The 24,700-nt window shown below is 38.6% G+C and overlaps 1 protein-coding gene across 1 annotated transcript; it reads left to right on the forward strand.

Annotated features, from left to right (window-relative positions):
• Nucleotides 1-192: 192 nt before the first annotated feature.
• NDUFA12 (NADH:ubiquinone oxidoreductase subunit A12) lies at nucleotides 193-23,445 on the forward strand. The gene is made up of 4 exons (XM_057742703.1): nucleotides 193-356; nucleotides 1,252-1,334; nucleotides 4,917-5,004; nucleotides 23,169-23,445. Exons 1-4 carry the CDS (start codon nucleotides 271-273, stop codon nucleotides 23,347-23,349), a joined length of 438 nt encoding a protein of 145 aa, XP_057598686.1. The 5' UTR covers nucleotides 193-270; the 3' UTR covers nucleotides 23,350-23,445.
• The last annotated feature ends 1,255 nt before the right edge of the window (nucleotides 23,446-24,700 follow it).

Consider the following 24,700-nt stretch of genomic DNA (forward strand, 5'->3'; position numbering starts at 1 on the left):
GATGAAGAAACTGAGGAACCTTCACCTGCGACAGCCTAGTTTGAGTTTTCCGCTACCCGTCCTGCCTTCTAAATGCAAAGAAACCCCCCTTTGGGGGTTTTCTGGAAACCGAAAGGAGGCCGCACGGGGGAGCTCCAGGTCCGCGCATGCGCAAAACCACCTCCGCGTGCCGTGAGCGCTTGGGAACCTTCTGCCGGCAGCTCCCTTAGTGGCGGCTTCCCCACGGTGGGTTTTCCGTGGCGCGCCGAGAGGCGGGGCCTGTGGGGCAAGATGGAGTTGCTGCAGGTCTTGAAGCGCGGGCTGCAGCAGGTCAGCGGCCACGGCGGCCTCCGCGGCTATTTGCGAGTTTTTTTCAGGTAAGCGCCAGAGCCATGCTCTTGGCCTCTGAGGTTGGACCCGCGCTGGCTGGTTTTTTGGAAAGGGGCCCGGGCTTGGGTCACCTTGGAGAATCCGCAGCTCTTCTCAAGGACAACCGGCCCAATCTCTGCCCGGCTTCCCTTGGGTCGAAGTCACTGTCCAGGGGTCTCTAGAGACAGAGCTGGGACGTGGAGCCGGGGATGTATGCGTTGCACCCCTGCTTTGCTTTCCGGAGGGTAATGAGAATTGCCAGACGTTCACTGTGTGACCTTGGGAAAGTTTTGTTTTGGGGGTTTCTTTCACCTTCACTGGCCTTCACTTTCCTTCCTTGTGCTGGAAGGAGTTGAGCGAGGTGATCACAGTTTTCCCTAACTCGCCCTTACATTCGGTGAGTCGGACGGGCAGCATCCTCCGGGGAAACCGAGTTGGAGATCCAGATCCGAATGAAAGAGCCAAGAGATATTCGTATCATTTTAAGACGAAATACCTTAGCTTCCAGATTTCCTGAAGTTTTTGCTAACTCCAGTGCCTCGTGGCCTAGGGATAGTAGATAAAAATAGTCTTGTAATCTGAAGATATTGCATCTATATATTTAGTGTACTTTAGGTACATCATTTGGGTCAGTTTCTCTTTTTTGTGTGTGCTATAATGGTACTGAGACAAAGTGAGCATGGAGTCTAGAGCGCTTACCTGAAAGCTGATTCTCCGACAGTGAGTGGCCGTGAACCTGCGGATGAAGGCTAGAAGTATACAACCAGTGACCATACCCAGCATCTCCTCGTTTTTCTAGTTGGCACAGCTGCCTATGTTTGTGAAAGTGGGTATTCTCTCTTCACGTGTGTGTTGTGAACCAAGAATCTTTCTAAAACGTTGTTTTCTTTTGGACGTTCCCAGGGCAAATGATGTGAGGGTTGGCACATTGGTGGGGGAAGACAAATACGGAAACAAATACTACGAAGACAACAAGCAGTTTTTTGGTGAGTTCAGTATTTTTTGGTATAAATAATGGGAATGAGATTGGGATTTGATTTGACTTTGTTTTCCATAATGTACAAGGAACTTTTACAGAGTACTTGTAAAAGGATGGAACTCAATAGAAAAAAGAAGAGGATAATCCACAGGAAAAGAAAAGTAAATGACCAACAAAGGCATGAAAAAGATGCTCATCCACACTTGGTTTTTTTTTCTGTTTAAGAATACATGATTTTTTAAAAATTTTTTTAATTTTTATTGAAATATAGTTGGTTTACAATATTCTGTTAGTTTCAAGTGTACAGCAAAGTAATTCACTTATACATGTATATAAATATACATATTCTTTTTCTTACATTCTCTTCCATTATAGGTTATTACAATGTATTGAGTATAGTCCCCTGTGTTATACAGTAGGTCCTTTTTGGTTATGTATTTTATATATAGTAGTGTGTATATTTTAATCCCAAACTCCTCATTTATCCCTCTCATCCTCACTTGTAATTACAGAAATGCAGCTCAAAAAACAGCATTATCTTTTTTCACCTATCAAATTTTGAAGTATTTGCCAATCTTATAAATCCAGATTGGGGAAATGCCATAAGAATATATAGGTTAGTGCAGTCCTTTTGGAGGACAGTTGGTAAATTTTGTTAAAATTTACATTGCACATATCTTTTGTCCTAGCACTTCCACGTCTAGGAATTCACCTCAGATATTCCTGCAAAACAAAGACAGTCATTGTGGCATTGTTTTCGTAGTAAATTCTAAAAGCAACATTAGTTGTGCATCAGTTGGATACTAATGAATTACACATTTTTTAGAATACTTTGTTGTTATTAAGAATGATATGTCAGTAAGTACATTTTATAGAGAAGTATGTCAAAGATGTGTATAACATGAAAAACTCCAGTTGCAGAACAATGTTTGATATCCCCATAGGGAGAAAATATATGCTTTTTGTGTGCATATTCCAAATTTTGGAAGGAAACATAGGAAACTTGGAGGTATCATCAGATGGTGGGATTTCAGCATTCTGTCCCTCCACTTTATAACTTTGTAACTTTGAAGTTTAACTTCTCTAAGCCTCAGTTTCTTCATCTTATAAAGTAGCATCATCATAATATTTGCCCCGTGAAATTGTATGAAAAAATAGATGAAAAGTGAATGGGAGGATATCCAAGTGTAGGGCCTATCAGCCTCAGCACTGTTAACACTGTGGGTCAGATAATTCTTTGTTGTGAGGGGCTGGTCTATGCATTGTAGAATGCTTGGCAGCACCCTGGCATCTACTCACCAAATGCCAGAAACACTTCCCCTCTGCGGTTGTGACAGCCAACAATGTTTCCAGACTTTGCTGGATGTCCCCTGAGGAGCAGAATTGCCCCCTGTTGAGAACTACTGGCCTAATTAATGCTCAGCATGTAAATACTCAATAAATACCACTGTTATTATTATTACCGTCTTGAACTGTTGAAATTTTTTTACCATATGGGTTTATTATTTTTATAATAATAAAAAAATTACCTCTTGATTGAGATTAAAAGTATCAAAGAGGGTAAAATTAGTCTTTATTCAGGGGAAAAATGTATAATGTGAAATAATAATGGCCTTGGGTGCCATGTGCATTCGAAACACATATAACATACATTATCTTCTTTAATATTTAACATCTCCTGGAGGTAGGCACTTTAATTCCCCCCTCCCCCATTTTATAGAAGAAGAAACTTAGTCACTGAGGTTAATAATATTTTTTAGAAATACTTAAATCACATGTCCATGTGTGATAGCATTGGATATGAGTTGGTGTACAAGAGGTAAACAGCAATATCTTAACACTCTATAACCATAATTTTTTAATATCTACACAAATCATAGTTTCAGACCTGTAATAGATTTTAAGAGATCATCTAAAAACTATTTCTTTATAGAGAAAGAAACAGGCCCCAAAAAATGTCTTATCCAAAAGGAACTTATTTAAATAACTGGGTAGTGGCAGAGCCCAGGCTAATATTCTTTCTACTCATCACTTCATTACAAACTAGTGTAACATTTAACTTCCTTCATTTTCTTCCCTTTTCTTCCTTCCCTTTTTCCTCATGTTGGAAATATCGTTATTTTTGCTCATTTAAATTCGTGTAAGTGGCATTGCTGAGTTTGAGTGTGCACATTTAAAATATATATATATATATATATATGTATATATAAAATGAGATTGTTGAAGCCCAGCTCTATCATTATGGCATACTGAAACCTCTCCCAAGGTTTCCTCCATCCGTCTTCATGTTCCCCTGCCTCATAAGATTATATTTTACTTTTAGTTACTTATTCTCAAGATTGATTTCTTTAATGAAAGAAACAAATCCTGATTAAAGTCTTTTCAGTCTCTTTTAATAGGTAAGTTCTTATTTAAATAGCATTAGTCAATATTTTTTGACTATATGTTTACTTAGGAAAACTCTGAATTAAATGCAGATTATATTTTGCTTATTGGCTTACAATTCATTACAGGGATGAATTCAGTATTCCCTCTGTGGGGGTGAGGACAATGAGGAAGAGATGGAAGGAATTAATGTTTATTATGCACTTACGTGCCCAATACTGAACTAGGGGGGTGTGTGTGTGTGTGATATTTAATTTTCATAGCAACCTTAAGGTATAGGTATAATCATCCACTTTTAATAGATAAAGAAGCTGAGGCTCATAAAACTTGCCTAATATCCACTGATAATAAGTGACAGTCTTGCATAGCACAGGGGACTCTACTCAGTACTCTGTAATGGCGTGTATGGGAAAAGAGTTTTAAAAAGAGTGGATATATGTATATGCATAACAGATTCACTTTGCTGTACACCTGAAACTAACACACAATTGTAAATCAACTATACCCCAATAAAAATAAAAATAAAAAATGACAGTTTTCATTAAAATCCAGGTCTTTGCCTAACAAACAGTTTTGTAAATTGTGGTTTGGCTCTCAGCTATTTCACAGAAATTTGTTAATGCAGCTGTACTGTTTTGATAATATGAGCTATTCTGTGTATCTAACCATTATATACAGTGTTTGCTTATGATGTAATAATCACCAATTTCCTAAAGGATCTTGGTGGTTGTTTAAAAATATTTATATGGAAACATATAATTCAAGTGTGATTGCTGTGAATACATTTCTCCTGCCCTCGTCTCAGGAGGAGCAATTTCTTTCCTGACTACCCAGAACCGCTGGGAACATGTTCCTTCCCCTTCCCTCTGTGATACCTGCTGGAGGGGAGATGGGGAAGAAGCAAGGATTCTCCACTGTGGGAAAGGCCTGAGCCCTACCCATAGAGTAAGTCTCAGTCCCCATGCAGGGATTTTGCTGAGGCGGCCACTAGGTTGTTGATAAAAGTTTGCCACATACACTTCCTGGAGTTTGCCTTCAGTAATACACCAAGGGCTCTACTTCTCTAACATTTCTCTTACGTAAGAGCATAAAAAGTCTTCTCTTAATAAAAAGGTTGTCTTTGATATTATACAATTATGCTTTTTAAAAAAGATTGTCTTTATTTCCTCACATCTCTATACTACATGTTGATCTTTCCATCCAGGCCGTCACCGGTGGGTTATATATACTACTGAAATGAATGGCAAAAACACATTCTGGGATGTGGATGGAAGCATGGTGCCCCCTGAATGGTAAGCTACATCAACATTTTATTTTATTTGACTTGGCACTGTTTGTTTTATTACACAAATATTTGTTGACTATCTATTCTTAAGTTAATCAGTGGTGTTCTGAAAGCATCCACTCCAGTTGTGATGGCTGCATGGCTTAGTTACCCTAAAACTTAGTAGCTTAAAACAACAATAAGTATTTATTTCGTAGTTTTTGTGGGTCAGGAGTTCAGACAAGACACAGCAGGGATGACTTGTCTCTGCTCCAGGATTGTCTGAGGCTTCAAGTGGAAAACTCAAAGGCTGGTTATTAGAATCATCTTGTTACCAAATCACGTCCTGTGGACCCTGATTGAGATGGACAGAGCACAAGCTTTGTTCAGTGGCCAAAGAACGGAGAAGCATGAACTATGTTCACAGATCAACTTCTCTCCCAGGTGGCAAGAGGGATTTAATTTTAAAGAGTAATGACTAAGGGAGGAGGAGTGAGGCTAATGATGAGGGGGAGGCATATGCTTTAATGTCTACCCCGAAGAGCAGGGCTTCGCCCACCCTCAGGGAGTGGGGTGCCCACTCCCTTTTTTTTCTTTTTTCGTCGTAATGTCTGGTCATGGCTGCCAGTAGGTGTATCATTTAATATGCTAATGTAGTAAAAATGAACTTATAATGAGACTCAGGGTCTGTTGGAGGTCAGATCCATTGGTCGGTCTCAGCTGGTTCCATCTGGATTTTTGTTTGTAGCTTCCTCTCTTAGCTCTGGACCCTTTAACTCAAAGATTTATGTTCACTCCTGCAAAAGGCATGGGTGGGAGGGGGTAGCAGGTTTTAAGCAAGGACACTCTTGCCAAAGGTGGGGGTTGGAAGGTTTGAGCAAAGACCTGGAGCAGCTCTGGCAACAGTCTGAAGGTGTGTTCACTCAGTGTCTGGCTGTTAGCTGGGAACATGGCTGGGGTGTTGGCTTGGAACACCCTCAGGTAGCGTGAGCCTCCTCAGGCAAATGCTCTGAGAGTGCCAGGCAGAAGCCACGTTGCCTTATCCAGCTTAGTCTTGGAAATCATGCAGTATTGAGTCCACATTCCCTTGGTCGAGCCAGTTAGAAAACTCTGCCCATGTTCAACAGGAGAGGTCATAGACTATCTCCTGATGGAGGGGTGTCACCAGTCATGTTACATGTTGGGATGTATAACGGTGTGGCTGTCTTTGGGGAAAAACAGTGTGCTGTAGTATCACCTAGCCATAGTGAAGAGAAAGGCTAAAAGAACTCTGGCTCTGATCTTATTTGGCAGTTTGACTTCAAGCGAATTCCTTAACCTCTTTGGAGTTTGGATTTCTCATCTGTAAGATGAGAGTCCCCAAATTTCTTAGGTCTCTAAAAACTATGACTTCTGATATGCCTATTTTGAAATGAGATTTTAAATGCTCTTGCTTGAATTACTAAATTTTTAATAAACTATTTCAAAACAAGTATTTATATCTATTTCATAGATTGCTGGTTGATAAATTGGGTTGGCCAAAAAGTTCAGTTACAGAAAAACCCAAATGAACTTTTTTGGCCAACCCAATACACTTAAACTCTAGAGAGCCTTTCTATTTGGTCTAGAAAATTTCACCAAAAAGAACTAAAACTAAATATCAGGTTAGCTGTGATATTTTATTTTAGTTGAACTTGATCATGAGAAATAGTTTTGGACTCTCTTGAGTAGAAACTGAGATAATCTCAGAGTATTCACTTTTATTCTGAAGCTTCAAGTAGAAATCCAGGCACGTAACACGAGTGAGTGAATTGGGGATGTGAGCTGGTTGGGGGTATTGGGGACTGTAATGAACATACCCCATCAAAGAGGAATGTGCTCACTGTTCACTCTCTCTAGCGCCATCAGGGAGGAGTTCAGCCAAGGGTTTCTAGATGTGATTTTTCAAGAGCAAATGGAAATCTGTATTTCTTTGTGAGATTTCTTGTTTTTTAAATGTTTATTTTAAAGATATTTGGCAGTTTAAATACAGCACTGTCCAATAGAACTTTCTGTGATGATGGGAATGTTCTATATCTGTGCTGTCCAGTAGGGTAGCCACCAGCCCCATGTGGCCCAGAGCACTTTGAAATGTGCCTAACATGACTAAGGAAGTGATTTATTTAAATTGAATAGGCTACTTGATTGGACAGAAGGTTTTAAAAATGTTATATAAGCTAAGCAAAATATGTTTGTAAGAGTTCACCTACCTCTGGTCCACTGCTTGGACTAATCAGGAACATTTATCATGTCGATGTAGTTTATTTTTAATATGCAGCTTATTCTTTTTTTTTAATAGATTTATTTATTTATTTATTTATTTTATTGGCTGTGTCGGATCTTTTTTTGCTGTGCGTGGGCTTTCTTTAGTTGGGGTGAGTGGGGGCTACTCTTCGTTGTGGTGCGCGGGCTCTTCACTGCCGTGGCTTCTCTTGTTGCGGAGCACAGGCTTTAGGCGCGTGGGCTTCAGTAGTTGCAGCACATGGGCTCAATAGTTGTGGCTCACGGGCTCTAAAGCGTAGGCTCAGTAGTTGTGGCGCACGGGCTTAGTTGCTCCGCGGCATGTGGGATCTTCCTGGAGTAGGATTGAACCCGTTTCCCCTGCACTAGCAGGCGGATTCTTAACCATTGCACCACCTAGGAAGCCCTCGATGTAGTTTAAAGACCAAGATATTCCATTATGTCTGTAATAAAACTCGTTGGCTCTTAACATGAGAAAGCCTCACTGATGTTACATTTGAGGCTGGATTTTTGTGCTCTTTTTAATGGGAAATAATAACCTACGGTCTATTAAAATCTGAGGAGCTGTGATTTTAAGTTCGGAGCTGTGTGCCTTCTCTAAAGGGGTATTCTGTATGTCAGGGGCACTATTTGAGACCAGGATCTCAAAATGGAGTGTTGGCTTTAGGAGGCAAAGTATCCTGCTAGTTTTGAATTGTTTGGTTGATTGTTTTGGGGGAGTGGTTGGTCCTGAGAGTGTGTGGAAGGCCTGTGGGCTGTCTTGTTCAGATTGATGGCCATCTCCTTCAAAGCACCTATCTAGATTGGTGTTGGGGGGTGGGGGAGGGAAAATTATGTGGGATGAAACACATTTTAAATTATTAAATAGTTAAAAATCTGAAATGATAAAAGTACTATTCAGCCAAGCAAGTCCTTTTATATATAAGATCTGAGATCACATAAAAAAGAAGCTGAAAGCTATAGAAGATAACATTGCCTGCTAGAGTGATGCCTGAGGGCCGTTGAGGATACAAAGCTGAGTTTCTTTGTAGAGTGGAGCCTCCTAAGGTCTGAGTACCTTCGATGACCCTTGTTTGTAAGGGAAGCTTAAAGGCTTGTAATGAGTCTTTGTAGGGAGAAGTGGTTTGGATAAGCTCAGCTGTTTGTTTCTCAGAATCCCCTTTGTTGAGTGAGTGCAATACATTGTAGAACTCTAATCTTACCTTTGATGTGATCCATGAATACAGCTGAAGTTGGGTTAATTTATCTTTTATTAGAGAGCCAGGTATTATATTACATATCAAGTAATGAATTACAAATACAGTTTGTCATCTTTATTCATTTAAATAACTGTTGTGTACCTACCAGGTGCCAAGAACTGTTGTGGGCACTGGGGATACAACAGTGAGTAAACCAAAGTCCTTGATCTCATGAGGAGCAGCAGAAGAACAAATATATTTTAGGCAACAGTAAATGCAAGGAATTCATAAAGGGATAAAGAGTAATGGCCTTCTCTTGTGGGTTAGGTGGCTGTTTTATACAGGGGTCAGGGAAGGCTTCTTTGAGGGAGTGACATTTGAAGAGGGGAGGAGGTGAGGATGAGGGGATGAAGAGCTCCAGGCAGCAGAAACCACAGGTGCAAAAGTCCTGTGTGTTTGAGATGTATTGGTCATATTCATAGACCAGCAATGTGGCCAGTTTGGCTGGAATGGAATGAGTGAGGGGAAGATGTCAGGAAGTGAGGTAGGAGAAGTAGCTAGGGCTTACGATAGCTAAATCTACATGTAGATCTTGTAAGCCTTGGGTAAATCCTTTGTCTTTTTTCCTAAAGTTCTCTTGAAGTCACTGGAAGGTAAGGTAGGATGTGATCTGTTTTACAATTTTTTAAAAACTGGGGAAAATCCAAAGTTTTTGAAAAGTTACAAGTGTTTGAATCATTTCAAAGTTGCTGAAACGATGTCATATCACAGCTGAATACTTTAGTGTGTAATTCCTACAGACAAGGACATTCTACTACGTAACCACAATATAACCATCAAAGTTAGGAAACTAACAGTGATATACCACTACTGTCTAATCGTCAGACCCTGTTGAAGTTTCATCAGTTGTCCCACCAATGTCTTTTGTAGCAAGAGACCCTGGTCACACATTTTATGTGGACCTCATTTCTCTCTAGCCTCTTTCACACTGGTTTGGTTCCTCAGCTTTTCCTTGATTTTTATCATCTTAACACTTCGGAAAATTACAGGCCAGTTGTGTTGTACAGTGTCTCTTGGTGTAGGTTTGTCCAGTGTTTCCTCATGACTCGATGCAGGCTAGGCATCTTTGGCAGGAATGTCACAGAAGCAATATCAGTCTTCTTGTTGCATTCTGTTAAATGGCATCTGGTTTTGATTTGTCTCATTATTGAAAATTTCTGTCACTCGATTAGGGTGTGTCTGCCAGATTTCTCCATTCTAAAGTTACTCATTTTCCCTTTACAATTAATTAGCATTTTGTGGAGAGATACTTTGAGGTTATGTAACTATCCAGTTACTCATCAAACTTTAATTTCTTCATATCAGCAGTGAACTGCTATTTTAATCAATGTGTTTTAATCCATTACTCTAATTCGTTACTCTAATTCGTTATTTTATGGCTCAAATTTGACCAGTAGGAGCCCATTCAATCTGCATTTGGGGACCTTTTGAAATGTCCCCATCATTCTCGGAGCACTTTCTTGCTTTCTGACAAAAGATGTTCCAGGTTCATCTTGTATTTTCCCTGCCCCACCCATGAAAACAGCCATTTCTCTGAGGAACCCTGTGTTTGTTTTATTTTCTTGCTTGCTATTTTTCAGTAGAGAATAGTATTTAGAAACTAGTATCTGAGTGGAGGTTATGCACATTGCTGTTGGGGCATCTCAGTGGACAAGCTCAGATGGCTCTAATGATTGGGTGTGTACATTTCTATTTCTATATCTCTGTCTTTTTCACCTTATGTATTGAAAACCATAAGTCAACAGCAGTGCTACCGAATCCAGTCCAACACAGGTTTTATTCTAGTTTTCTCCCTTTCTGTATTTGTTTCTCTTTTATTTAATAGAGTTACTTACTTGATAAAATCCACTGTAAGTAACAAAGTTCCCATTGCTGCCTTCCCACCTCCCCACCGCTGGACTCCCTTCTTACCTCACTTTGCCTCCAACACCCCACATCAGCTTGCCTCCCTCCCCTCCACCCCCATGTGGCTGCCCTCCTCTCCCCATGCAGGCTCTGTCACCTTACTGGGCTGTTGCCACACTCATCTTTCTCCACCCTGCATGCCAAGCAAAGACAGATGCCTGCCTTGATTGGCCCCACCTAATGGCTCTTGGACTGTGATTTAAATGTTTAAAGCATCTGTGATTGCTGTGAATAGAGGAAGGGAGCCTTGTGGAAGTAGGCTGATTGCTTAGGAAACTATTTATCTCGTTGTCTGGGCCAGCTCCATCCAGAGATGCTGGAGGTTAGATAAGGTGTCAGTGTTGTAGGTTGTGGGATTGGAATTGTAATCAGTTGTCTACTACTGTGTAATAGATTTTTAAAATTTAGTTTAAAGCAGTAAACATTACCTCACAATTTCTGTGGGTAAGGAATTTGAGTACAGCTTGGCTGGATGCCCCTGGCCTAGAATCTCTCACAAGAAGATATCATCTGGGGCTGCAGTCACCTGGAGGTTCGAATTAGGAAGGATGCACTGCCAGACTCCTTCACAGTCTGTAGACAGACCTCAGAAGACTTGCTTCCAGGAACACTCGTGTGGGCCTCTCCCCAAGGCCACCTCATGACGTGGCAGCTGGCTTTCCCAGAGCCACCGTCTGAGAGCAAATGAAAGAGAGCACCCTAGATGGAAGCCGCAGTCTTTTCAAACCTAATCTCAGAAGTGACATCCCACGCCGCTGTTGTATTCTGTTTGTTAGAAGGCAGTAAGGCTAGCCCGCACTCAAGGAGAGGGGATTACACAAGGGTGTGAACACCAGGAGGATGTGGTCATTGGAGGCCACCTTAGAGACTGCCTACCGCAGGGACATATTTTGAAGTAAGGTGGACTAAACAGGATTTGCTGATGGATTGGATTTTGAGAGGAAAGGGTAACTTCAAGATTTTTGACCTGAACTACTATTGGCACATTTATATGAGAAGAGGAAGAGCAGACAGAATGAGGGAAGCAGAATGGAAGGGGTAATCAAGAGTTCTCTCTAAGATGCCTGTTAGACAACCAAGTGAGCGTGGTGGGTAGACAGTTGAAAACACTAGTCCAGAAGTCAGAATAGAGGTTGGTGCTGGAGACAGGGCTTCAGGTGAGATTTTACCTAGTGTAGTATGCAGTTTTCATAAATTATGGGTAAAAGGGTTGAGAGAATCTGATCTTCAGTTAAATGTTACCCCGGAAACCAGATAAGATTGTATCAATTATATTGTTGGATAAAACTGGTTCTTGATTGGTAAACTACATCTAGATTGAGAGGATTTGTCAGTGCCCGATGAGTTCGCTATGTTTGGACTTCGCTGTCTTGCTTCTCTTAGAACTAGTATGTCCCCTGTGGGAGTCGCAGCCCTGAAGCCATGCCTGTGGAGTTGTTGTTAGTAGAGATGTCAGCATTTGTGGACGTGAAGCTTACAGGTTAGGGCAGCTCCTGCACCTGCCTGATGTGGCTGTCATCTCGCTTGAGCCTGTGCTGTGTCGTCTAGGGAGTCAGAGAAAATAGCTGCTGGATGGCTGGGCGAGCCGTCACCTGCGTGAATTCCTGCAGACTCCCGATGATTAGAACACCTGATGCTGCCCAGCTGGCAAGCCGTGGTTCCTGTCCTCTGTCCTTCTGAGTTGTCTGGTGCCCAGTGTGGCCTACGATGCTCTCTGAGTCTGTTCAGGAGCTGCATAAGTCTCACCTGGGGAAGGATTTCTTTTCAGAGGCATCAGTGTTTTTGGTAGAACCAGGGAATATCTTTAAGGAACTTCTGTGACTCACTTAAATGCTCCCCAGTCTTTTGGGAACATTAGAAATCTTGTGGGAAAATGAGTTCATTTTGTCTGTTTTGTCTTAAGGCTTTCATCTTCTTTGAATGTGTCAGCAGTCAGTAAGGCTGTTAGGTCTACCAGTAGATAAACAGAAAGTATACATGGTGGTGCAAACGCCTGGGATGGGCCGTGGAGCTACACAAACCTTGAAAAAAAAGGTATTGCCTAGAATCTAGCACAGCACCCACCTCACAAAGAGTCCATTCCAGTAAGTGAGTATTGACCACCTCACTATGTGTCAGGCACTGATGGGTTTATACGTTCATCGTGCTGAACAAAACACGTGACCCTCGCTTGGAGTTTATAGTCACTTTAGTCAATACTAGCTGGTAGACTAATACTGTACTATAATTTAGTGTCTGTTTTTTTGTTGTTGTTATTTTTCTTTGTTATAGCACCTTACTTATCCGTTTTATTCATTTATGGGGTCAGCAATGAGATTTTAGTTTCTTCTTAACTTGATTGAATAGAATACTCAAAGTATTTCAAGTAGATTACGAGTACTGTTTTATACCATTTTTGATTGCCCTTAATTTTATCAAGTTAGCTAATTGCCACCATCTATGCAATAATGCACAATAATCTTTATTTTCATTTTTGTGGTAGTAAACCAAGTAAGTAATCAGTACCTACATAAAATTTGACAAGATAAAACGTTGTTGAATACTGGTAGAAAGGTAGAAAGTTTGGGCAATTTTTTGCATAATAGTATAAAATTACTGTTTTCACTTACATCAGGAGAAACAAAGTTTTTTGTGTGTGGTTTGAAGTACTGGAACTCTGAAATCCTTTGAACCAAATTAAAAAAGAAAAAAACATGGCTTGCCTGGATTTTTCTTTACTGTGTGTATACTTTTTTCCCACTTGGTGGCACCTTCTGTTCATTTTAAGTAACAATCTTTCCTTCCTCCATGTAGTACACTAGTCTCTCCTCCTCATATATTAATTTTTCTTATTAAAATTAATGGTTAAATTACTCAAGTAATACATAAGTACTTTTTTAAAAAAAATTATAGCATATGTTCAAAAGTTTTTGTAATTTTAAAGAAAATAATTTTGTCCTTGAAGATTTTTCCAGTGCTATGGTGACATTGATAACAGTTTTTCTCTTGTACGGTGAATTTATTTAGGATACTTAACATCATTGTGGTCGGCTTTTTTTCAGTTGACGGAAGATGTTCTAGAAGCCTTTGTAGAGAAGTAAGGTGGCAGATGGGGAGGGGAGGATTACTTGGAGGTGATAGAGAGGAATCAGAGATGATTCTTAGGTTTAGGGCTTGAGAGGTAGGGTGGGTGGTGGTACCATTCATTCAGATGGGAAGACTGGGAGAAGGGAAGGTCGTGAGGGTGGAGGGTAGGAATCAGAAGCCTCTTTTTAGGGTGTAGTATGTTTGAGATACCTGTAGGAAGTCCAAGTGCACAATTGTGTTAAGTAAACAGCAGGATAGATGAATCTGGAGCTTAGGACAGAGGTCAAGCCAGCAAAGAAGAATGAGAAGTAGCTACTAGCAAAGCAAGAAGGAAGGCAAGAGAGATTAGCATTTCAACAAACATGGGATGCCTAACTGTATTGATTTTTGCTGAGAGGTTTAAGTAAGATAAGGACAGAGAAGTGTCCACATGGATGTGGCAATATGAACATCACTGAATCTAAATGGAATCTGTTCTTGAAAAAAATGTGGAGAGATCAGAAACGTTAAAAGAATCTGTCAGGGGGCAGGGATAATCCATGTGTACTGCTAAGAGGCAGCCACTGTCAGCGTGTGGCATATTTCCTTTAGTCCTTTTAAATAAAATTTTATGTAGTCATTGTGTTCATAATCACTGTTTTGTTTTCTGTTTTTTTCTGTTGATAATATAAGCAATTTTCCTTGTTATTAAAACAATCCTTATAATCATCATTAAAATATTTTTTCTGATTATAAAAATGTACAATTGTTATAGAAAACTTGGAAAATCCAGAGAAATACAAAGTACAAACAAAAATAAACTAATTCCTTGGCCAAGAAATAAGCACTGTTAACATTTTGTTCACTGATTTAACAAATACCTGAGTGTCTGCTTTTGAGTAGAGAAGGAATGTTTTTAAAGGATCACAGTGTGGAGAACAGGTTGTAGTTTATTGGTCACACCTTTAGAAGAAGGTTTGTGATTAGAAATAACTATATATAGATATATGTTTGTACATGTGTATTTATTATATACAATATTTTGTTTCTCCTCCCCCTCCCCTCACTTAATATATCACAGATGTTTTCCCCATTTCACTTAATATTCTGCTTGTCAGTTTGAGTGTTTTAGTATCTGAGGGGCTTTGTATATAGATAAGATTAATGACAATTTGGGTTTAAAATGAATATTCTATTTACTATAGCTGCAAATTTTAAAACATAGTTGTTCTTAAGCTTTGAGGTTCTATTTGTAAATAGGATAATAAGATTAGTAAATTGAATATTTTTGCATAAAAATAAAAGACAGTAATATCCTCTTGTTCTTTGATGAATGTTCTATAAACTGTAATGGAAGGATTAAATTCTCCTAAAGAGTTATCTCCATTTGCAAGTTTAATTAATTACATCCCTTTAAGCATTTTAGGGCACACTTATAATATATTTGATTTTTTTAAATATCTTCAAATGCCCAGTGTAGGTAGATTAGTGAACCTGTCAAGCAAAATATCCCTAAGCCCTTGAATGACTCTTGTTTACTCAAGCCAAAAATCTAAGGGTCCTTCTCAACTCTTTCTCTAATAACCAGTCTATCAGCATGTCCCTTCTGCTTTACTTTCTGAATATATCCCACATCTGATATATCTATGGCTGTTACCCCACTCCAAACCACAATAATCTCTTGCTTGGACTTCTACGTCTTGCTTGAACTTCTATGACCGCCCAGCTGGTTGGCTTGCATTCTTACAATACACCAGTATTCCCAACATGCTAAGTGATTAGAGTGATTATTTTAAAATGTAACTCAGATAACATCAAACCTCTGCTCAGAACTCTCCATTGGCTTTCCATCATGGTGAGAGTTAAAATTCCAGCTCCTTGCATGATCTGCAGGCCATACATGATTCTGGCCCTTCAAGGTCTGTGTACACTGCCCTGTTCACTGCCCTGCTGAATCTTGACTTATTAGCCACATTGGCCATCTGGCTTTTCCTCGAGCAGTGAGCACACGCCCACCTCAGTTACTTGGCACTAGCTATCTCCCCAGATACTGCATGGCTCACACCATCACTTTACCTTGTTCAAGGGGCTGTTCTGGTGGCTCCTCAGGCTGCCCTAGCTGAAGGAGCCCTGTCCCTCTCTCACACTCTGTCCCCTTCCCCTGCTCTGGTTTTTTCCTTGGTAGCACTTAATATCTGCCTGGCATTTTATTGTGTATTATTTAATTTATCGTTTCCCTAACTACCATGCTTCTTGATGGTAAGAACTTTGTTCACTGTTGTGTTGCTAATGCCTAAACCAATGTCTAGCACATAGTAGTTGCTCAGTAAATATTTGTTGAATGAAAGTGAACATACTATTTTACTTGAAACAACTGTTCTTTTGCTTTTTGGATACAGTAATTTTATTTGCTTCTGGTAGCTGATCCAAAAGTGGTTTGTCTATCACTTCTTTTATAGCTTTTGTATCAGTTTGAAGCTATATTTACCTCTGAATTCCACTCTAACTTCAACAAGTCCTTTTCAGTACCTTGTCCCACTGAATTGTATCTTGTAGTCTTTTAAAATATTACTTTCCTAAATAAATTGCCATCTCTCAATGCCAGAGACTGTTGTCTTCCTCTTAATGTATCTGCTTAATCATTCCTTTTTCAGATAGTAGAAAATACTCTGAGCTGAATTAAAATGAGTGTTATTCAATATAGTGGGTTGCAAATTTCTTTTCAAAATAGATCCTTCCTAATGTTTACTTTATTTTCTGCTCCGGAAAATCAGAATATAAGAGGCTGTGTTCTAAGAAACTATAAACTGTGTGTTTAAATAAATATTCCTGTTACAGAATGTTACTTTATAACCTTTCTCTGTTAAAATGTGTTAATTATAAGACAAGATTGTTTTGATTTTTTAAATTTAGCTTTTAAGACGTTTCTTTTACTATTCAATGCTTCTGATTCTAACATTTTACAAAGATTTGTTGGAAAATTTCATACCTGGAGTATGGAAAGTAACTATGTATTACTTTTGGTGAACAAGGAACTACTCTTGATTCCAATTTCGAGAATAAATCTGTATTGTATACACAGGTTATCAATGTATAATATATGCTAGAGATAGTCATGTGTAGAAAATTTTGAGGTTTCTAAATTTAAAAAACAGTTTGAACCTTTTCTATATAACTGTAGTGAATGACATTGTGTGGCAGAATTGACGTAGGAAAAATTTCCATTAAGGTAGACTTAGAGAAACAGTCTATCTGCTACTAAAACATTTAGTACTTTAAAGAGAGTGGGGTTTTTGGTTTTGGGGGTTTTTTTTAGTGATGGCTTAAAGTGAAATGAAATGGGGTTAGAAGTAGAAAAACCTACTTATTGTCTCAAATAAGTGACAGATGACTCAAGCAGGATTTTAAAACCATCTCTAGTTGTTTTGAATTAGAAAGATTTTTCTTTTTTATAGCTTTCTTTCATCTTACAAAGTAGTGCGTGTTTATTACAGAAAATTCAGAAAATAACAAATCAAATAAAAGTAACATGATCCTACCACACAGAGACAGACTACTGTTAATATTTTGATATGTATTCTTCCCAGCTCCTCTTTTCCTATGCGTATGTATCCTTTGTTTTTGTTTTTAATGTAAGTGGGCTTTTTGAAGAAGTAGCCTGGGTTTGAATCCTGGCATCACTATCATGGGCAAGTTATTTAAACTCTTGGTGCTCTAGTTTCCTCATTTATTAAATTGGGATAATAACATCTGTCTTATAGAGTTGTTTTAAGAATTACATGAGTTAATATTTGTAGTGTTTAGAACAGTGCCCATGACTTATAAATGCTATCTAGTGTCATTAAATAAATTAAGTAAATAATCTGCTTTTTAAGCTTAACATATGGTGAGCATTTTCTCAAGTCATAAAATGCTCTCTGTAACATAATATTTAATTAATTTTATTTATTTGTTTTGGCTGCATCAGTTTTTAGTTGCAGCACACAGGATCTTTGTTGAGGCATGAGGGATCTTTCCTTGCGGTGCGTGGGCTTCTCTCTCTAGTTGTGGCCTGTGAGTTTTTTTCTCTTCTCCAGTTGTGGCACACACTCTCCAGAGCATGTGGGCTCTGTAGTTTGCGGCACACAGGCTCTCTAGTTGTGGCATGTGGGCTTAGCTGCCCTGAGGCTTGTGGGATCTTAGTTCCCCAGCCAGGGATCAAACCCGCGTCCCCTGCATTGCAGAACAGATTCTTTATCACTGAACCACTGAGGAAGTCCCTATAACATAGTATTTAATGAGGCTTTAATCTTGTATCATATGGATGTGCCCTGGGTTATTTAAGTATTCCCTATATTATTCTTGGTTTTGTTCTTTCCATGTTTTCACTATTATAAATAAAGCTTTGGTCAGCATCCTTGTATGTAAGCATTTACCCACACATCCTTATTTCCTTATGGCAGATTCCTACAAATAAAATTGCTGCATCCAGAAGTGTACATATTTCATAAGTATTTGGTACCTACTGCCAAATTACCTTCAGTTTACATTCTCAGGATAAATACATTAAGCTGTATATGAGTTTGATTTCTCTATAACTTCACAAATACTGGGTATTATTGTTGCTTGTTAAAATCTTTGCCAGTTTATGGGACTTCCCTGGTGGCACAAGTGGTTAAGAATCCGCCTGCCAGTGCTGGGGAAAGGCCCAGTCCCTGGGCCGGGACAATCCCACATGCCACAGAGCAATTAAGCCCTTGCACGAGAACTACTGAGCCAGTGCTCTAGAGCCCGTGAGCCACAACAAGAGAGGCCACCGCAACGAGAAGCACTGCAACAAAGAGTAGCCCCCGCTCATCGCAATGAGAGAAAGCCTGTGCACACAAACGAAGACCCGATGCAGCCAATAAGTAAATAAGTAAATAAATAAATAAATAAAATATTTAAAAAATCATTGCCAGTTTAGCAAGTAAAAAGTTATATCTTGTTTTAATTTGTATTTCCTTGATTAAACTTTTTTGTTGTTTGCCATTTTTATTTTTTCTTTTTATGACATCTTTTAACATCATTTATCTATTTTTCTATTGGATGTTTGACTTTTTCTTTCTGATTTGTAATGATAGGTGAACTACTTTTCTGTATGTTACAAATATTTCTCCTGTTTGTTTTATTTTTTAATCTTGTTTTCAGAGTTTTATGACATAAACACTTCAATTTTTATGTAGTAAAATTACCGTTTTTTTCTTTATGGCTTAGGCCTTTGATATTAAGCTTAGAAATAGTCCTTCATATTCTATAAATATCAATATATCTTATAAATATTCACACATTTGTATCTGAGCACTGTTAATCTATGCAATCTATCCTGATAGATGGCTTGGGAGACCTAATAATTTTTTTCAACAAAATTAATTATCCTAGCATAATTTGTTGAGAAATATTTACTTTCCCCAATAATTTGAAATGCCAACCTAACCTTATATATTCTTTAGTCTGGAGGATTTTGTTCTGTTTTATTATTGTACTTTTTTTACCAAAATCTTGGTACAAAATTTTTGTGCCAATTTTTATACCGTTCTAATGTTTATGACTTCAATGTCTGGTAATAGCATCATCCTTCCTGATTGTTGTGAGTTTTCAAAATGTTCTTAAGATAGACTTGCAGCTGATCGTTAGAATTATAATTGTCAAACCGTATTGAGATTTTGATTTAGATTACATTTAATTAAAAATAACAATTACTGAGCTAACAAAGTTTGAGTTGGTTACCTTATAATGAACTGCCTTTGGTTTTTATTTTGAAAATGTGTCAGTCTTATCCTGTGGTAAGATGGATCTCAGGATTTTGACAGATACTTAAGTGCTATCATAGTCCCAGCCAGTTTTCATCTATTAATTGTATTGAAGCTCCTGATCAAAATGTTCTCTTTAGCCACTGGGAAACTGTGTTCAAGTCTCAGTGTGTAACATACATGATGTGGGACCTTGGGAAAGTCATTTCAATTCTGTTTCCTCAATTTTAAAATATGAGATATTTAGTATTAAATAAGTGACTGAGTGATATGCATGAGAATATTTCATAAACTAAAATGGGATGAAGTAATAATAGTTTTAGTATAATAAGTATTTTTACCTCAAAAAACAATCCGGAGAGGTTTGGGGTTTTGTTTTTTTGTTTTGTTTTGTTTTTTGGTTTCTGGTTTTTGTTTTGTTTTTAGTGTATTACATTTTTTGAAAAATTGAAGTCTTTAGTATTTCTCGGCTCAGTGATGTTAAGTGAAAACATCTGAAACATGAACATAGTGAGAAGCCAGCCTTGATTCCCAAAATTAATAATGTATATTATTCAAGGAAGAGATTCAAAACTGCCTATATTTTTGTTGTTGTTGGCTGTTATTTGTTAGTATTTTATTTCTGGAAATTTTCTGAAAGGGAAAATTAAACTTTTTGTTATTAATATCCATCTTAAAGACCTTTCATTTGCAGTGATTTTTAAAAATCTATTTTATATGGTATATATTTTTACTTCTTAAATTTCTTATTAGGTTGTTTAATTCTTTCTTCACAAATGAATCCCTCCATTTTGTACTTTGAATGGCTAACAACCTCAAACTTAAGTGAAGTAGTATATTTCCAAAGAAGAGGAAAGTCTTCTTTTCCTGTTCCTCTCTACACTTTTTCCTTATATACAGCTGAAAGTTGGATCAACCACTTATGGGATTTATTTCCATTTGAGTTGTGTTGTAATTGTGATTTAATATCTTTGTTATTAAAGATATTTTGACACACTTGAATATATTTGAGTATTGAGTTTTTTCCAAAGTGTAATCTATTTTCATTATAAATATTTATCTCTTTTGTATTTATAATTTTTGCCTTTCTGCCAGTCTCCTTATTTGTCGTCTCGCTGACTTTATCATCAAATTTAAGTAATTTTATATTTTGTCCTGTAAGTTAATAACAGTGATATAAAATTGAAGTTGGTCTGATACCAGCTCAACAGTTTTCTAGACGATACTCTTAATCCATTGGCATCTTTAATTCATTGAAATAAAAATGACCCAGATGAAAACCTGTTTTGCAAAAACTCTTTTTTTTAAAAAAAAAACCTTTCTCAGCTTTTTTTTTTTTTTTTTTTTTTTAGTATTTATTTATTTACTTATTTTGGTTGCACTGGGTCTTAGTTGCAGCAGGCGCGCTCCTCAGTTGCCACGCAGCATGTGGGATCTAGTTCCCTGACCAGAGATTGAACCTGGGCCCCCTGTGTTGGGAGCACGGAGTCTTACCCACTCTGCCACCAGGGAAGTCCCTGCAACAACTCTTTGGTGTGGAAATCTAAAAGATATTATTTCTTTAGGCATTATTTAATAATATAACCGAAGGGTTATGTTAGCCTAGCAGACTGTAAACATTATTTCTTATAGTTTCTTATTCTAACATAATGAGAATAAATTGCTGTTTACTCATTCCCTGACTCCAGCCAGTAGCCTTAATGGATGAACATTTTCAGATTTTATGTGTTGGAGGTAAAAATTTATTTTATTTTTCTTCCTTCCTTTCTTTCTTTTTTTTTTTCTTCTTTTTTCTGGCTATGCCACGCTGCTGGTGGGATCTTAGTTCCCTGACCAGGGATTGAACCCAGGCCCTCCGCAGTGAAAGCGCTGAGTTCTAACCACTAAACCACCAGAGAATTCCCCCTCTTTTAGTTTTCTTGAGCATTTTCTATTTCTCTGTGAGCTCTCAGTTAAGTAACTAAATAGGCATATAAAAACTTGGACTCTGGTTCCTTAAATATCATTTTAACTTTCAGGAGTCTCGGTGGCAATTATTTGAATAAAAATTTTCTTAGTTATTTAAGCTGACTCAAAAGGCAAAAGTTAAATATTTCTGCTGAGCCTTAACTTACATAAAGCCGCTTGATAAGTAAGAACCTTGATTTTGACAGCTAATCCCTCCTTCAAGTAGCTAGTAGAGCCTGTCTTATCAGCAATGTCTCACTAGGTTTCAGAGCTCATGTTAGTAGTCATTTATTGGTCCAGGTTACTTTTACTAATCTCCAGTTTCCTTTAGAGGATGTAAGAGAGAAACCAGCCCGGTGTGTACAGACTTCTTCATTCTTTTTTGTATTAGCTGATCATGATGTAATTCTCTTTAGAACACAAATACAGCAACAGTAGTCATATTTTGTTTGTTTTTGGTTTTTTGGCACACGGGCTTAGTTGCTCCGTGGCATGTGGGATCTTCTTGGAGCAGGGATCGAACCTGTGTCCCCTGCATTGGCAGGCGGATTCTTAACCACTGCACCACCTAGGAAGCCCAACAGTAGTCCTATTTTATTCTTATTGGTCTTAGCCAGTTACCTAGCTATATCTATCAATTACTGTTAGCAAATATTCTTTTTATTTTTTTTTTAATTTTTTCTTTTTGGCTGTGTTGGGTCTTCGTTGTTGCACACAGGCTTTCTCTAGTTGCAGCGAGCAGGGGCTACTCTTCATTGCAATGTGTGGGCTTCTCATTGCAGTGGCTTCTCTTGTTGCGGAGCATTGGCTCTAGGCGTGTGGGCTTCAGTAATTACAGCATGTGGGCTCTAGAGTGCAGGCTCAGTAGTTGTGGCTCATGGGCTTAGTGCTCCAAGGCATCTGGGATCTTCCCAGACTAGGGATCAAAGCCGTGTTCCCTGTATTGGCAGGTGCATTCTCAACTACTGCGCCACCAGGGAAGTCCCAGCAAATATTCTTAAACTTAAATATCATCATAAATTTTTCTCATTAGCTTTACTCTTATTTTACTGAAAACTTCCCTTTCCTCTGTAGCTGCGCAATCCCCCACCCCCATTTTTTTTTCTTGGAACTGCAATCTGTGCCTGTCACCTCATTCCCCTTTCCTATAGGGTCATCTTTGTCTTGTGAGCTCTGAGTCTTGTTAGGAATTCTCTTTCTCCTTACTTTCCCATATAAATTCAGCTTGGCTTTCTGCTCAGTTCTACTCTTTGTCCCTTTGAGTTTGATTCTTTCCTTTCTCTGTTATTAGAGAGACTTCTCTATATTCCAAGGAAATGCCTAGCTTCCTTCTTTAGGCCAGATTTCTGGCACCTCCCAGCAAATATCTTTTGACAAATACTTGAAGCTGAAACACTCATAAACTTTGGGTTATGCTTTAATAATTTATTATAACAAACTGTATGTCCTCCAGTGTTCAGACTTAAGCTTGGATTTAAGGTGCATGCAGAGACCCTCTTCTTCCGCAGGACCCTCATTGGTTTCAAACTAGAGCTTCATGAACCAGAGCACCCTGAGCATACTGAAACTCTGGAATCAGCCTCTAGCTCTAATGGTAATACTGTACGTCATCAGTTCTAAAATACATTTTTATATCTAAGATTAGGATAATGTTATAATCAATAGTGTCACAATTTAATTAGCAGCATTTTTTCTTTCTTAGAGATATGTAAAATAATGATGTATCTTAAAATTGATGGTGTCCTAGATTTGATGAAGTACGGTAATTATAACAGCAATAGCTAACATTTGTTGAGTACCTACTATGCACAGGAATTTTCTAGGTGCTTTATGTGTATTGCCTCATTTAATCCTTATACCATTCTTAGAATGTTCAGATGAAAAAAACCAAGGCACAGAAAAGTTCAGCTAGTTAGTGATGGAGCTGAGATTTGAGCTCAAGCAACACAATAGTCGAGAACTACTCTCTTAACCCTCCTCCCACTACACTGTGCTGCCTCCTCATAACTCTTTTTTCCCTCTTTAAGGCATCGTTGGCTTCACTGTATGACTGATGATCCTCCAACAACAAAACCACCTATTGCTCGTAAATTCAGTTGGACAAACCATAAATTCAACGTGACTGGCACTCCACAGCAATACGTGCCTTATTCCACCACTAGAAAGAAGATTCAGGAGTGGACCCCATCTTCAACACCTTCCAAGTAAAGACAATGGAAAACAATTTACATGGAAAATATGGAGCTTCTCCTGTAATTGTACTTTTACTGCTTACTGTTAACTTGATTAAAGTTATTTGATTAAGCAATGTCTTTTGTGTTTTTTTGTCCTTAACTTTGTCGTTTATTACTGCAAAATAGAAGCTTACAAACATGGGTAATTGAAGTAGACTCCTATGGGGGCAGCTGCGTGGTTTAACGTTCCCTCTTGCCTGCGCGGTTGTGTCTGTGCTCTGTGACCCTGCCGCACTGCCGTAGCTGATCGGTAGGGGAAGACCTAACACTAAGCTGAGCCAAACAGATTTTCTCACGGGAATTTGAAGCTTGAATGGAGAGACAGAGAGGCTGAGACATGAGAGTTGGATGGCTTTTATGGTAGCCCTGCAAGAAAAAGATTATCAGAGGTTTCCTATTTCCTGAGTTTTGATTCTTTCATAGTTTATTTGGATCTGTGAACTATCCCAGGATCCATTCCAATATATTTTTTATTTCTTTAAGCTAAATAAGGTCACTGATTTTTTTTTTCCTTGCGAACAAAAAGGCTTTAACTAATATCCAGATTGGTTCCAAAGAATGGGTTGTAGACAAAAGCCCTTTAGGAAAATAAGGAAACTTTGAAACTGGTTATGTTGGGTAGGATGAAAGGTAGTGCTACACCTCCCTCTGTATTCTGGATGGAAAGCCAGCAGCTGCAGTGATCAGCTTATCAAGCTCTTGTCCTTAGTCACAAGGATCCATGGGCCCCCTGAGGATAAGGCCCTTGGATACTGGTTAGCAGCCACCATAGAACAATTCAGTAGTGATGGAAAAAGAATGCAAGTATTTTGGAGTGAGATGGTTGCTTTCAGGGGCACTGGATAACATAAGGGAGAGAATGAACCTTAATCCCCAAATCTCGACTCAAGGCATTGTGAAACCCAGGGCAATATATGACCTGGCTAACTCCTCAGGTTTCTTATGTGGAAATTAAGGGATAGAGTGGGGTCCTAACTGTTGGTATAGAAATATCTGGAAGGAGTTAGTTTTTTTGGCTGCACATTTGAGTCACCTGGGGAGTTTGTAAAGCTCTAGCGGCCCAAGCTATTAAACCAGCATTTCTGAGGGTGGGATCCAGGCATCAATGTTTGTCAAAGCCTCCCCATCCCTCAACAGTGCCATTGCAGCCAAGGTTCTGAACTACTGAGCTAAAGCAAAAAACACACCAAACTAGTTCTGAAGATAAGTTCTGAAACTTTCTCAATCATAAGAAATTAAAGTTTTATCCCTTACTTAGCTGGATCAGGTTGAATATGGTGCTCTCAAGAGATACGATATTGTGTGTTATTTTGGGCAGCTGTCTG

The sequence above is a fragment of the Hippopotamus amphibius genome, chromosome 7 (genome assembly GCF_030028045.1).
Source record: "Hippopotamus amphibius kiboko isolate mHipAmp2 chromosome 7, mHipAmp2.hap2, whole genome shotgun sequence".
Lineage (NCBI taxonomy): Eukaryota > Metazoa > Chordata > Mammalia > Artiodactyla > Hippopotamidae > Hippopotamus > Hippopotamus amphibius.